This window comes from Rattus norvegicus, chromosome 2 (assembly GCF_021556685.1).
Source record: "Rattus norvegicus strain SHRSP/BbbUtx chromosome 2, alternate assembly SHRSP_T2T, whole genome shotgun sequence".
Lineage (NCBI taxonomy): Eukaryota > Metazoa > Chordata > Mammalia > Rodentia > Muridae > Rattus > Rattus norvegicus.
This window is the reverse complement of record NC_141535.1, coordinates 213,898,757-213,913,592: the sequence shown is the minus strand read 5'-3', so window position 1 is coordinate 213,913,592 and position 14,836 is coordinate 213,898,757. Positions and strand designations below refer to the sequence as shown.

Sequence of the window (14,836 nt, the reverse complement as noted above, 5' to 3'; positions counted from 1 at the left end):
CAGGAGATTGAAAACGACCTTATGTGGGCTCTGGGTACTGACCCTGGCTCCTCTGTGAGAGTGTTATGTATCTGTAACCACTGGGCCACCGCTTCAGCCCCTCCCACTCCTTGTTCTTGCCTTGTTGGGTGGTTTGAGACAGGGTTTTTCTGAATAGCCCTGACCGTCCTGGAACTCACTCTAGATAGAGCTAGGGGTTCAAACTCGGCGATCCACCTGCCTCTCTGCCTCCTGAGTGCTGGGACTAACGGCACTGCCGAGTGACATTCATTTCTTGAGCAGCATTCTGCCCATATTCATGTCTCTGGGAATTGTGCCTTCTTCCATACAGTTATCAAAGGATTTCTCAAATGCTGCTCCTGAATGGAACTAGGGAATGATAGGTTCTCTGTGTCATTACACCTGGGCTTACTGTAAATCCTTCTATTCAGGAGATGGAGTCACAGCGATGAGGAGGGGGGTGGTTGCTGTTTTAGACACAGGGTCGCTTGCTATTCCTGGCCTCGGGCTCACAATCCTCCTGACTTGCTCTCCTGAGTGCTGAGATTTGAGGCAGAAGCCGGCACTCTAATTTAATTGGAAGCTTTGTTCTGTGGTAGTCATCTGTCCCAAGATGAGCGACTCAACCCTTGAGTTGGGAACTTACAGTCACATTCCTAAGCACGCTCTGTCCCCATTACTCTCATAGCTTTCATATCATTTCCCTGATTTGTCATTTAACATCAGAATGCTTAATTAGCTTGACTTATTTCCAAGGCACTAGTGAAAACTATTTTTGGCACCCCCCCCACCTCCCAACAATGTATGCTGTTCCCTAAGGGCAATGCACAAACAAGTTTAGAATATAGGAATTTGTTATTATACAGTTGACACATGTGTTCTTCAACGTCCATGTCTTTTTCTTTTCTTTATTATTCCTTTGGTAATTTAGCTGCTAATCATTGACGGGCAGCAGCTAAGAACTGCCCCTGCGACAGTGATGGATGAAGTCCAGAAGTTTCTAGGAGTCTCGCCTCATTATAATTACTCCGAAGCTTTAACGTAAGTTCATATTCTAATTAATTTTCTGAAGTTTCGGCAAGGAACTGATTGTAAAGAAACAGTAGTTGGGTGATATGACTAGCTGATTAGTGGGGATTTTTTTTTTTTTTGAACGTTGACTATTTTCTAGGCTGACATTTTCCAATTGAGAAAGAACATTTAGACAGTGTGACAAAGAAATGTCCTCGATAATCTTGATTTCCGACTTGGCAAATATTTCCCCTAGAATGAACATGGAAGGGAAAAGAAAATAGTTGTGGCTCATTAAACTAACAAAGAACCCTAGAGGAAGCTACTTGAAATAAGAAGCTGCCTTGGATGGCTGTGTCAACTTGACACAAGCTAGAGTCATCTGAAAGGAGGAAACCTCAACTGAGAGAATGCCTCTAAAACATACAGCTGTAAGGCATTTTCTTAGTTAGTGATTGATGCTGGAAGGCCTAGCCCACTGTGGGTGATGCTGTTCCTGGGCTACGGGTCCTGCTTTCTCTGGCCTTCAGGCCAGTAAGCAGCAGACCTCCATGGGCTCTGCATCAGCTCCAGCCTCTAGGTCCCAGTCCTGCTTGACTGAGTGTCTGTCCTGACTTACCAGGATGAAGGATATGGTGCTGAAACATAAGCCAAACAAACCCTTGCCTCCCCCAGGTTGCTTTGGTCATGGTGTCTCATCACAGCGACAGTAACCCTAAGTCCAGCGGTAGGAGCAGAACACACTTAGTAGGTGATATTGGAATTTCTTGGGAGCATGAAGACATGACTGGCACAGCATAGGAAGTGATTCTGTGGCTTTCAGGAACAATGTCATGACAAAAACAATAGCAGAGTCTAGTGGTTGGCTGGATAGGAGGAGGGGCACTGTGATTAGCCTAAGCTTGCTTCCCTGTCTTCCTGGCCTTTGCCCACTGGGAATCTGACCCTGCCCCCCTCCTTTCAACAGTTAGCAGCACTGGTTTAGGTTTGGTTTTGTCGCTTGGGCAGAAGGTTTGGTTTGTTTGGGGCCGGGTTGGGGGGGGAGGGGTTGTTTGCTAGTTTTCACTGGTTTTTCCAGGTAGCTGACTAGAAACTAGGACTCAGGTGAGGAAAACTAAGCAGCAGAATTTTAAGGAAGTATTATCTCTTACACAGGGTCTGTACCTTCACTTCTGTACCCTCGGTCTTCCTTACATCACCCCCTCTCCTCCTCTGCAGTCTGTCGTGAGGGCTCTGCTTGCTCCCATCTCAACTGACCAGCTCTGCAGAGGCAGCGAGACGGACTGGATACACACCATATTCTCACTATATATTTCTTAACGATAGGATTAACAGGTCGAGCCTGAAAGAAACCTGAAAGACTCTATTATGAAATACTTCTACTGTGCTTTGCTTAAAGTGTAAATATTCTTAAGGTTTATTCTATAAAAATATAAGAATATATTGCTAATATATTTTATTAATTTAAGAATTCCATGCAATATATTTTAATTTTCATCTCCCCTCTCCTCCCCTTAACTCCATCCATACACACCCTACATCAGCATCCCTCTCCCAACTACATGACTTTTTCCTTTTCCTCCACATTTAATCATCATCATCATCATCATCATCATCATCATCATCGTCGTCGTCGTCGTCGTCGTCATTAATTTCTTTGGTCATTTCACCCCCTCCCCCATCTCCTCCCCAGATAAAACTCAGTTCCACAGACCATCTGCATTTCCATCTGCTGTTACACTCTATTCCATGACAATTTTAAAAGTGAGGGAAAGGTTCCTTCTTCCTTTCAGCACCCCTTGCAATAAAGAGTTGGCAGAAAGACATCAACCCCTGCTTTATGTAGTGTATCAACCATATGTAGGGATGTGTTAAACATTCTGGTTTAGAGGCCAAAGGACTCTGAAGTTTGGAGCTTTCTTCCCCGGAGTCTCTTACTTGCCCTCACTGTTCACCTGCTGGGCCAGTTTTCTATACTTCTAGTATGGCCAGTTTTGTGGAGTTTTAGTTCAACAATTGAGAGACACTAGCTTTAAGTATTTAACATTCAACTTAACCTTAAAGAAAGCTGAGTGCTTTTAGTTTGCAGTTAGAAATTCAAGTCCACTTTCTGCTTTCTGCTTCAAGTATCTCTTTGAAAAAAGAAAGCTTTTCTTTTCTAAACGATTTTCTATTTCAAGTTGGCTTATCTTTGTGTCTTTTTATAGGGCATGTGGCAAGGCATTGTGTTTCAGGGAAAAAAAGAAGTAACGTAGTCTATAAAGACATAATTTCTTTTTCGTGTAGAGTGGTCCTTGACCTGCATGCTGTGTGTTTGTCCCCTCTGCATCCTGCACAGCAGACAGCGTTTTTATTCATCTCCATTGCTGGAAAAGGCAATGTGAGCTTGAGAGATGGACAATCAAAGAAACATACTATGTACAAAGAACTGTGGGTCGCTGTGCACCTGGGATGTAGCTCGCTAAAATTATCCATTATGTGATTCTCTTACTGGTCCAGCAAGTAGCATGGTAAGACAGCTGTAATCTGTGAAATCAGTTTCGGGTCCAGCAGGGCTGCTCTGGCTGTCGCCTTGCTGACATAGATAATGTACTTCCAGGGTGTCTCTTTGCACGTTTTCTTGTCAGTCATCGATTGGCCTGACACACCTTTTAGAAACCTGCAGGGCACTTGTTGTAGGATATTTAGATAATACATCTTATTGTCCTTGTCTGTCATCACCCCGTGTGCCCTTCTGGGTTGTTTATCTGGATCCTGTTCTAACAATCCCTTCCTCCCATCAGGGTCTCTGTGACACAATGGGGGCTTCTTGGTGCTTTGGAAATGTGGCCTGACTGTGAGAAGAAATGCATTGCAGTCATTGACAGAACTGCCTATTTCCCTTGTATACTTTAGCAGTGTTTATCGTTAACTACTAATAGTAGTGAAGGTTATCTGTTTTGGTACCAAAAAAATATTATCGTTGGACCACACCAACACTTTGTGGATATACTCTATAATCGTGATACGCAGGACTATGCTAAGCAGTCTCTATACCGATCATCTTCAATAGAGCTTACTCATATATCAAAGGTACTTTTCAAAATGAATGGCCAAAAAAAAAAAGAAACAACAACAACAATAACAAAAAAACCCTCAATAGTTAGGGTATTTTTTTCCACAGTGACTGAAGAAAATGTTCCAGAATTTCTAAATTTCACACAGAACCACCAAATAATATACGATGTTTTAAGTGACTTTCTACTGTCATGGTTTCTAAAGACACTGAACATTTGTTTTTTGTTGCTGCTGTTGTCTTGTTTTATCTGATCATCTTGGTGAGTTTGAAATTAACGGTATAAGCCTAAAACAATGTAAATAGGAATTATCCAATCTGACCACCCTGGTACCTCTGTTCAACATAAGCTTAGCCCCCTCTGAAAGGGCTGCTGTGGCGATAGTCTGTAAGCCGTGCTGTAGAAACTGACTAGTCATCTGAAAGAAAAGAAGAGTAACAAACCGTGCCTGACACAGATGATGCTACTTCATGTAAGCCAAAGTCAAGCATATCAACTTTTAATTTGCCATATATTCATTCAGAATCATCAGTGGTCAGTAGATGTTTCAAAATGCTAATCCAGTAGCTCACTCTTGTCAGGGACCTACTTTTTCAGATTAATGAATCCAGATTGTGTCAAATGAATATTTAATACTTACGCACTTTGAAAATGTCAGTAGCGGGCACTGACAATGTGAAGCCCAGGGACTGACATAGTCTGTGTTTATCTTTGGTTTTGATGTGTTTCCTGGCTGAGGCTTGGGTAAGTCACAAGGGAATTTTGAACCCTCTTGACAATTTGAAAAAAATCTTCTCATATCATTTTAATTACAGTCAAGTTAATATTGGCCAGGAAGTCTTTCCCAAATCACTGTTGATAACCTAAGTAAAATTTGCCGTGTTAAAACTGCCAAAAAGTAGTTGTGATAGAAGATGTAATCTATTGGTTTTCTGGATATCTATAAGAGAGTATGCTAAGGGCTAGCAAGAAAACAGAAAGCCCTCTCTGGTTATGATACATTCCTAAATGTTTATATAGTATACAAACCCACATTTATTTACCAGTACCTTATATGTAGATGCCATTTATACATAGCACCCCAAGGACACTATGTGATTGGTGTTGTTAGCTCCTCTCTTCTTATTGAAAATAGACTTTGGGGGGGGGGGTGCTGGAGACATGGCTCAGTGGTTAAGAGCACTGACTGCTCTTCCAGAGGTTCTGAGTTCAAATCCCAGCAAACACATTGTGGCTCCCAACCATCTGTAATCAGATCTAATGCCCTCTTCTGGTGTGTGTGAAGACAGCTATGGTGTACTCATATAATAAATAAATCTTTAAAAAGAAAGAAAGAAAGAAAGAAAGAAAGGAAGGAAGGAAGGAAGGAAGGAAGGAAGGAAGGAAGGAAGGAAGAAAGACAAAATAGACTTTTTTCATTAGAGTTTCCCTTTCCCTATCTCCTCCTGGTTCCTGCCCAACTTCCCACCCACCTAAATACACACCCTTTCCTGTTCTCTTGTTAGAAAACAGGCATCTAAAAATGAAAAAATGAATATTATGATAATAGTAGAAAATAAAAACCTGAAGAGGACTGAGTAAGCAAACGATCAGAAGAAAAAAAAAAAGACAAGGATTAAAAAAAATACAAGAAACATATAACTAGACACAGAGGCACTAACATTCATACACAGAGAAATCCTATAAAGCCACAAAGATACAAAATCAACGTCTCAGTTAATGTTTTACTGCTGTAAAACAGACACCATGACCAAAGCAACTCTTACAAGGACAACATTTAATTGGGGCTGGCTTACAGGTTCAGAGGATCAGTCCATTATCACCAAGGAGGGAACATGGCAGCATCCAGGCAGGCATGGTGCGGGAAGAGCTGAGAGTTCTGCATCTTCATCTGAAGGCTACTAGGGGAAGATTGACTTCCAGGCAATTAGGATAGGGTCTTAAAGCCCACACCTACAGTGACACACCTACTCCAACAAGGCCACACCACTAAATAGTGCCACTCCCTTGGCCAAGCATATTCAAACCATGACAATCAGAAACCATAATATACAAGCAAAAGACATGCACATTATTTTTTTTTAATTCCAAGACAAAGTACCATGAAACAAACTCAAAAAGTACCACGGAATTCCTTCTTGTGTTGATCACAGGCCTGCCCTTAAGTGTGCTTTGAAAACTCAGTGAGGCTCCATGGGAGAAAACAATTTTTTCTTTGTGAGCAGTTATCAACTGGAGATGGCTTCTAGGCTACAGATGTGGGCTTGTGTCCTCTTCTCCTCTCAGCATTTAGACTCCATCTGGCTAAGACCTGTGCAGGCCCCGTGCATGCTGCAGTCGTGTCTGTCGGTTCATACGTACATCAGTTCTATTGTGTCTGGAAGGCCTTCTCTCCTCGGCCCCTTTCATCGTCATTGGTATTTACAATTTTAGGGCTGAGTGTCTCACTCTCTTCACTTTTTTCAGTCCTGAATGTCTGCACTTGTTCTCATTTATTGCAGAAGGAATGCAGATGGTGCCTGTTTGATGATGGCTGACCAAGACGTTGATCTATGAGTATAAGAGAATATTATTAGGAGTCATTTCATTGCTACATTTCTCTAGCAGGAGAGTAGTGTTTGGTTTTTCACCAGGTCCCCAGCCTATCTACTCTCAGGTTCCTAACCTCACAAGCAGTGATAGGCATTTGTTCCATCTCGTGGAAAGGTCCTTGAATCCAATTAGATGGTGGTTGGTTACTCCCACAACTTTTATTCCATTATTGTTTATCTTGCAGTCAGATCACCATTGTGGATTGGAGAGTTTGTAGCTCAGTTGGTGTTTTACCTTTCTCCTCCAGTGACATCATGCAGAGTAACTTCTAGAACCATGGACACTAGCCAGTAGGGTTGAAGGCTCTAGGAAGGCACCAGCTCAACTTCTCTGTGTTCGATGAGTCACGTAGGTGTTGTCTTCAGTGTTGTGAAGAACACGCAATAGCTTTGACAACTGGCTGGGTTATTTGGAGGTTCTCATGGGGCCTCTTTGGCTAACAACCTGAATAGATGTAACCCATTATTAGTACTGGAATTCATTTGGTGTTGAAAGATGTCTTATTGGAGTTTTGCCTCCCCCATTTTTTTTTTGCTGATTCTATTTCTAGTTCTTCTGTAGTATGCTTCAATACAACTCCTCAAATGGCTCTTAGTTTTAACTGTCCTCCCATATTTCTCCCTTACCCCTTTCTTTCTTCCCCATACCTATGTGATCTTCCCTTTCCAGTCTACCCTCTTTTCTAGCCATAACTATTTATCCTATATCTATATCTATATCTATATCTATATCTATATCTATATCTATATCTATATCTATATCTATATCTATCTATTCCTTTACTAGGGAGATCTTCCCTCCCACCCAGTCCCTTACTCTATACCTAACCTCTGTGGTATATGAATTGTAGCCTTCTTGTCAAAGACTTAACAGCTAACATCCACATATAAATGAATACATACCATATTTACCTTTGGAGGTCTGGGTTACATCACTCAGGATGATTTTTTTGTGTCTCCATCCATTTGCCTGTGAATGTAATTGTTTCATTTTTTTAACAACTAAGTATCACTTAATAAGTACTTTTATTAAGTATAACTGCACCACAACTTTTATCCATTCATCTTTTGATGAACATCTAAGCTATTTCTCATCTCTTACTATTATGAATGGGGCAGCAATGAGAAGGATTGAGCAAATGTCTCTATAGAAGCATGTGGAAGCCCTTTAGGAATATGTCCAAGAGTGGAATAGCTGGATTAGAGGTAGAGCTATTCCCAGCTTCCTGTGAAATTGCTACACCAATTGCCACAGTGTCTGTTCAATTTTGCATTCCTGCGTGCAGTGGATGAGTGTCCCTTTCACCCCACATCTCTTCCAGCATACCCTATTTGTTTTATTGATCTTGGCCATTCTGACTGGTGTAAGGTGAAATCTCAATATAGTTTTGATTTAGATTTTCCTAGTAACTAAGAACAGTGACCATTTCTTTAAGAGTTTTTCCGCCACTTGTGTTTCCTCTTTTGAGGACTCTCTGTTTAGATCTGTACACCATTAGTTCCATGGTTTTATGTTAAAAAACCAAAGCACACAGAAGACAAGTCAAAAGTTCCCAAGTAAGTGAGTGGGGAAGGCAGGATTGAAACTATCTTTGGAATGTTACACTTCCCATCTTTGAGCTCTTCCCATTTTAGCACAAGATGTTAGAATCAGAGAAAAACCAATGCTGTGTCTCTTTTCTAGTGGGAAATGACCTCCACAAGAAATACTGACTGTAACAACTGGGATCTGGGTCAGCAAGATGGCTCAGTGGGTAGAGCCCTTGCCTCAAAGCCTGACAACCTGAGTTTGATCCCCAGATCCCTCATGGTGGAAAGAAATGGTTGACTGCCACATAGGTGGCACAAATGTGCTATAGCATGCATGTGCACACAATGCAAATATATATATATAGATGTATAGATTATATACAATGCAAAAAAATTATTTTTGATGTGGAACCTTAAAATGAGTTTTTGTATTTTACTAATTCTCTGAGTCTTTCACATCACATTTTTGATGATATTCACCCCTCTTCTTCCCACTTCTCCCATGTCTGCCTTCCCCTCCTGACCCACTGTAGTGTGAGCTAGCTTGCTTGCTTGCTTGCTTGCTTGCTTGCTTGCTTGCTTGCTTGCTTGCTTTCATTTTCATCAGGTCCAGTTTGTGTTCCTCTACTACTCCTGGGGATTTTGCCTGCTTCAGAATGTAGCCAAGAGATTTTAAATTGTCACCGTCCACATAAATGTATAACCAGATACATATACAAATTAAAGTCACATTGAGATACTACTCAATGCCAAAAATGGATATACTTCTTCAAAAAACAAACCAAATGGCCATGAACCCAAAATATAATGCCAGATGTTGGCAAGAATTAGGAGAATTTCTACATTTGTATATTGGCATAATGCACAAGCCCTTTGGCAAGTAGTATTGTGGTTTTTTGAAAAACACAATCTCACCAACAGCACAGCTTCTCTTGCAGGAACCTATCTCAAAATAAGTTAAAGCCCAAGTCAATTAAAACCTTGTAAGGGAACGTTCAGAGAAGCATTATTCATTGTCCTTAAAACTAAGCAGCAATCCAAATGCCTGTTAACCTGGTACATGGATTAACTTGGCACATCCGTGCCAAGAAAAAAAAAGGAGATGTCAGTAAATAACGAAGACTTGGGTGTGTAACACACCCATAAGTTAAGCACTTGGAAGCTGAGGCAAGAGGACTGGTGTGAGTTTAAGGCTAGCCTGATCTATATTGTATGTATCCATTTATTTTAGTCTACATAGCAAGAACCTGTCTGAATAATGATGATGATGGTGGTGGTGGTGGTGGTGGTGGTGGTGGTAGTGATGATGATGATGATGATGATGATGATGATGATGATGATGATGATGATGATATTGAAATCAAGGGTTGTGGTTGAAATCAATGACTAGGTTTGGGTTTGTTTTTTTGTAAAGTGATAGAAATGTTGTAAAGCTGTGAAATTTTTACTCTCATTGGATTGTACACATAATAACATGCAAGTATTATGGCATTTAAATTAAACCTCGAAAAGAAATATAATTGTCCCGAATTCATAACATAAATTAAGCTGTTTTGAATTTTAAAAATGCATCTGCTTTAGTGTCCCATGAAAATGAAAATGCAAGTTGAAGGCATTTCAGACAAACTTTCTAAATGTCCTCTAAATGTTCTCTGGTATCCATTCTTCAAAGGGAAATGGTGTTTTCACTAGTACTGAAATGTTAAAGACTGTCATTCTCCTTGGAGAATCTTTCTTCCTCTAGCCCAAGTTGACTTTATTATTTCTACATGTCCCCAGGTGTTTTTCTTCAGAAGCTTACAAGCATTTTTATCCTCTCTAACTTTACCCTTTAATTCAAGTTTATTAATAACCATCATATACGTGACTCTGGGGACACAATGATGGAATATTTTTAACTCCATTGTGGGGAAGCCACAAGGTCAGACACTAAACAGTGTATTACACTTCTTTCAAGGGCTCATTTCCTGATATCCTTGGAAGCAGGGACCCAGATGTAAAATGGGTACCAGTGCCAACATTAGAAAGGCTGTTTTCCTTCCATGTACCCTCAGACAGGGTAGCACTGATGTGATTCTAGGCAGAAAGACCATTACTGATTTTTTGAATAGATGTCAAGCTTTGTCACTTAGGCTCTGAAATGATATTAGGTCCTCAGCCATACAGTGACCTTCATAGACCTTCATCTTCTCTTTGTGATTGTTTTCTGTAAGCAATCAAACCCGATGATTCCTCAGGCCACCTGAAGAACAGACACGCTGGCTTGCCCTCATTCACTGTACTCACAGTGCTAACTTACACATACACATACTGCCCTAGGTGCTGGTCACAGAGAGAGGGGAGGGGGAGGGGAGGGAGAGGGAGAAGGAGGAGAGGGAGAGACAGACAGAGACAGAGAGACAGAGACACACACAGAGAGAGAGAGAGAGAGACAGAGAGAGAGAGAGAGAGAGAGATTTGTCCCTCAGTAAATCCCTGTACGATGCCTCCTCTAAAATACCTGAGCAACTTTCCCTTCTTTTCCAATTTATTATTGCGTTGTACCTAGTGAATGTGTGTAAGAGCACATGCCGTGGGGTCAGAAGACGGTCATGTCAGAATGCAACTTTGAGAAGTCTGTTCTCTCCTCCCACCTTTACATGGGCTCTGGGCACAGAACTCAGGTCCCGAGGCTTGTGCCTCTACCTGCTGCACCATCTTGGGACCCTTATTTTACTTTCAAGATTGTCCCATGTTCTTGCACCCTTGTCCTGGAGTGTTCCTTTCATCAACCACTGGGCAGGGGCGCTGCTTCCTTTTTTGTTGTTGCTGTTATGAACAAAGCTACTATGAACATTTATGCAGAGGTTTGCATGGACACGTGATTTAGATTTACTGGATAAACACCTTCAAGTAAATCACCAGAAGAGGGCATCAGATCCCATTACAGACGGTTGTGAGCCACCATGTGGTTGCTGGGAATTGAACTCGGGACCTCTGGAAGAACGGTCCGTGCTCTTAACATCTGAGCCATCTCTCCAGCCCTATGCTACCTTTCTACCCCTCCTTCATCCTCAAGGTGTCCCTGTGTTCCCAAATTCATCATCTCTTACTTATTGTTGTTATCCATATTATACAATGCATGCACACACACACACACACACACACACACACACACACACGCACGCACGCACACACACATACACACACACAGATGTAAAATGTACCAAGTCCATTTAGCATTGCTTGTACTATATGAGTCCATTGAAATTCTACAACTTATGTGGGAACTTGTCCCAAGAGGAAAGAGGACAAGTCTTAGTAGTCACCAGTTGTATGTAGCTCTTCATCTGGTGATAGGACATTGTGAAATTCCCCCTGTCCATGTTGGTGTATCAACTGTTATTGTATGATCAAATCTTCAGGCAACCATATTATTGAGGATTAATGGGGATTTTTCTTGGTCATGTCTATGGGACACTATCAAGCAACAGACATCCTAGTCTTCATACTGCCTTTCTGCCCTTTTCTCCATGATGTTCCCTGAGCCTTAGGTATGTGAGTTGTGTCCCAGATGTGGTCCCCAGCTTTGGCACCCCAGGAACATTTATTCTCTAAGTTTTTATCAGTTGTGGATTTCTGTAATAGGGCCCATCTAATGAAAAATGGGTTTCCTTTGATGATGGATAAAAATTTCACTTATCTGTAGATATGCAGCTCTTTAGAATACAGTTAGAAATGACTTCGGTTTAGGCAAATGGCATTAGTGAGTTCTTCTCTAGGGCCTGTGACCTCTCTATCCAAGGACACGTTGACTAGGCTTACAGTACTGGACATTAATGTGCTCCACTGAGTGGGCTTTATGTCCTATTAGACAGTCATTGGTTACCCTCTAGATAAAAGGGCCGTTCCTGCATCGTTATGGCTACACTGTTGGGCCCGTCACTGTTGTGGTTCACAGGCTTTATAGATGGGTAGGACGACCATTTGCTCCTCTCAGAAGCTTGCATAGCACCTTCTACTACAATGAGAGCCGCTCCTCAGGGAGGAAGCTTCCAGGTCAGTTCCAGCTTGATTCCTTCAAGTGAACAGTTTCTTCAGTAATAGGATCTGACCTTACTGAGAGCAGTGACAATGGAACATACTGTTGTGAGAGAATCTTGTATTCCCCTGTATGCTACACACACACACACACACACACACACACACACACACACACACACACACACACACACACAGTAACAGGGTATGATCTCACTAAGGACCATGACAACAGCACATGCTGTTTTGAGAAAGTCTTGTATTCCCCCAACCAGCAATTCAAAGGGATGTCTCCCATGAGAAGCACTTGGATTTGGTTTGATGCTGCATGGCTACTGGGGAAGCATCATCACCCCATGTAACATAACTCCATTAAAAATAGACATATGCGATGGTGGCATATGCCTTTAATCCCAGCACTCTCAAGGCAGAAACAGGTGGATCTCTGAGTTCGAGGCCACCCTGGTCTACAGAGTGAGTTCCAGGACAGTCAGGCTACACAGGGAAGCCCTATCTTGAAAAAAAATATGTATGTGTGTGTACAGCACACACACACACACACACACACACACACACACACACACACACACACACACATAAAATGTACCAAGTCATATGTTATTTCACCTATGGTTTTTCTCACACATGTGAATGTTATTTATCCCTCCTTTCTCATTGCTTTGCCTTTCCTCCCCATCCACACTTAAAGTCCCCTCCATTTTTCCATTAGCTCTTCATCTTTCATACTCTAAATATGTTCCTTTTCCAATAAACATTTTACAAATATTTTCCCTAGTCTCTAGTTTTATATTTTTTCCCAAAGTCTCTTCAGAAAAACAAAGTTGCAATTTTAACACATATGAAATTATCGTTTTTTAATTTAGCTTGGAAAATGTTTGCCTAGCCTAAGTGTATGAAGGTATGAACATGGGTTGGTTGATAGACTGCTTGCTTGACCTTCAGGAAGCCCTGGGTGTGACCCAGGGCTCTCTAATGCACAGCTGCAGTCCAGCACTGCTGACTCGAGAGGTAGAAGCGGGAGACTCCCAGATCCTCTTTGGATACCTAGTAAGTTTGAGGCCAACTTGTGATCCAAAAAGATCCATTCTCAAAAGAAAAAGGGTTTAAGATGTTTTAAATTCTTTCTTCCAGAATTTTTTTGCAGTTCTAACTTAGAGGTTTAAGTCAGTGATCCATTTCGTGGTCGATTTTTCACCAGTGTGATGTTACTGTCAGTCTTTCACGTAAATCCACATTCTGTCTAGTACAGTTTGCTTTAGTCCCTTCACTGAATTGGAGGCTTCCTATTTGTTGAAGTCATTGACCTTGGACATAGAGGGCTCTTTGTGCATCCTTCATTTTGGTCCATTGGTCCTTCACTGTGAGCATGGTGGAAGCCTCTTTGTGCATCTTTCATTCTGTCCACTGGTCCATCACTGCGCATACGGTGGAGGTCTCTGTTTTGTCTCATTGGTCTCTTTGTGCGTCCTTCACCTTGCTCGGCTGCTCCATTGTTGTGACTGTGAGCGGCACTGATGGCGCAGCGCTCAGGAGGCATTGAAGCTACACAGTATGAGGTCTCCACCTCGGCTCTTTGTTTCAAACTTCTTGTTTTAGTTCACGTAGGTCCTTTATTATTTTTATATATATTTGAAAGTCATTTTCCATTTTTACAAAAAAAAACAAACAAACAGCAAAGTCTGGTCGGATTCTAATTGGAATCATATGAATCTGTGTGGAACACTGGAGCCAGCTGATTTTAAGTATTAGTCTTGTCTTTGGATATAGGAGAGCACCCATTTGGTTAGGCCTTCTGCTTTCTTAGAATTTCTATTGCTGCGACAAAATGCCATGACCAGAAAACAAGCTGAAGAGGAAAGGGTTTGTTCAGCTTATACCACATTTTTGTTCATCACCAAAGGAAGTCAGGACAGGAGCTCAAACAGGGTAGGATCCTGGGGGCAGGAGCTGATGCAGAAGCCATGGAGGGGTGCCACCTACTGGCTTGCTTACTTCTCATGGCTTGCTCAGCTTGTTTTCTCATAGAACCAAGGACCACCAGCCCAGGGATGGTACCACTCACAATGGACTGGACCCTCCCCAACTGATCACTGATTGAGAAAATGCCTTACAGTTGGATCTTATGTAGACATTTTCTCAACTGAGGCTCCTTCCTCTCTGATGACTCTAACTTGTTTCAAGATGACACCCGAAACTAGCCAGTACACTGTCTCCGCTCTTATATTTTTCAATGATGAAGATCTTACACCTGGTTTTTGTTCATTTTATTCTTAAGTGCTTCAACATTCTAATTTAAATGTTTTGATTTAAATTTTATTATAACTTAAACATAATTTTCATTTAATTTTTTTAAATTAATCATAAGATGATGTTAAAGTCTTGAAAGTAGACTTCTGAGTAGTGCATACTGAGTGCCAAAGGAAACGTCACCCTATATAATGCCTTCTAGTGGAGAAGCATCCAAAGCAGTCAAATCACTGAATAACAGGGGAAGGGATGACCCCTGCTGTTACTTCCACAGTTACAGCTTTCATGTAAGCATGGGAATCACTGTGTTACCTACAACAAATAACTCAAGACCCATGTGAAATATTGGGCCTTGGGCTG

General features: G+C 41.5%; 1 protein-coding gene across 4 annotated transcripts in view; it reads left to right on the top strand.

Annotated features, from left to right (window-relative positions):
• Ndst3 (N-deacetylase and N-sulfotransferase 3) overlaps window positions 1–14,836 on the top strand; it is a 181,956-nt gene that overhangs the window by 160,804 nt on the left and 6,316 nt on the right. For all 4 annotated transcript variants that reach the window (XR_015661593.1, XM_087620543.1, XM_087620552.1 and 1 more), the window contains 1 exon segment: window positions 932–1,041. Coding sequence is in view for 3 of the 4 variants with exons in the window: in XM_087620543.1 (XP_087476669.1) it covers window positions 932–1,041 (110 nt within the window). In the remaining variant the exon portion in view is untranslated.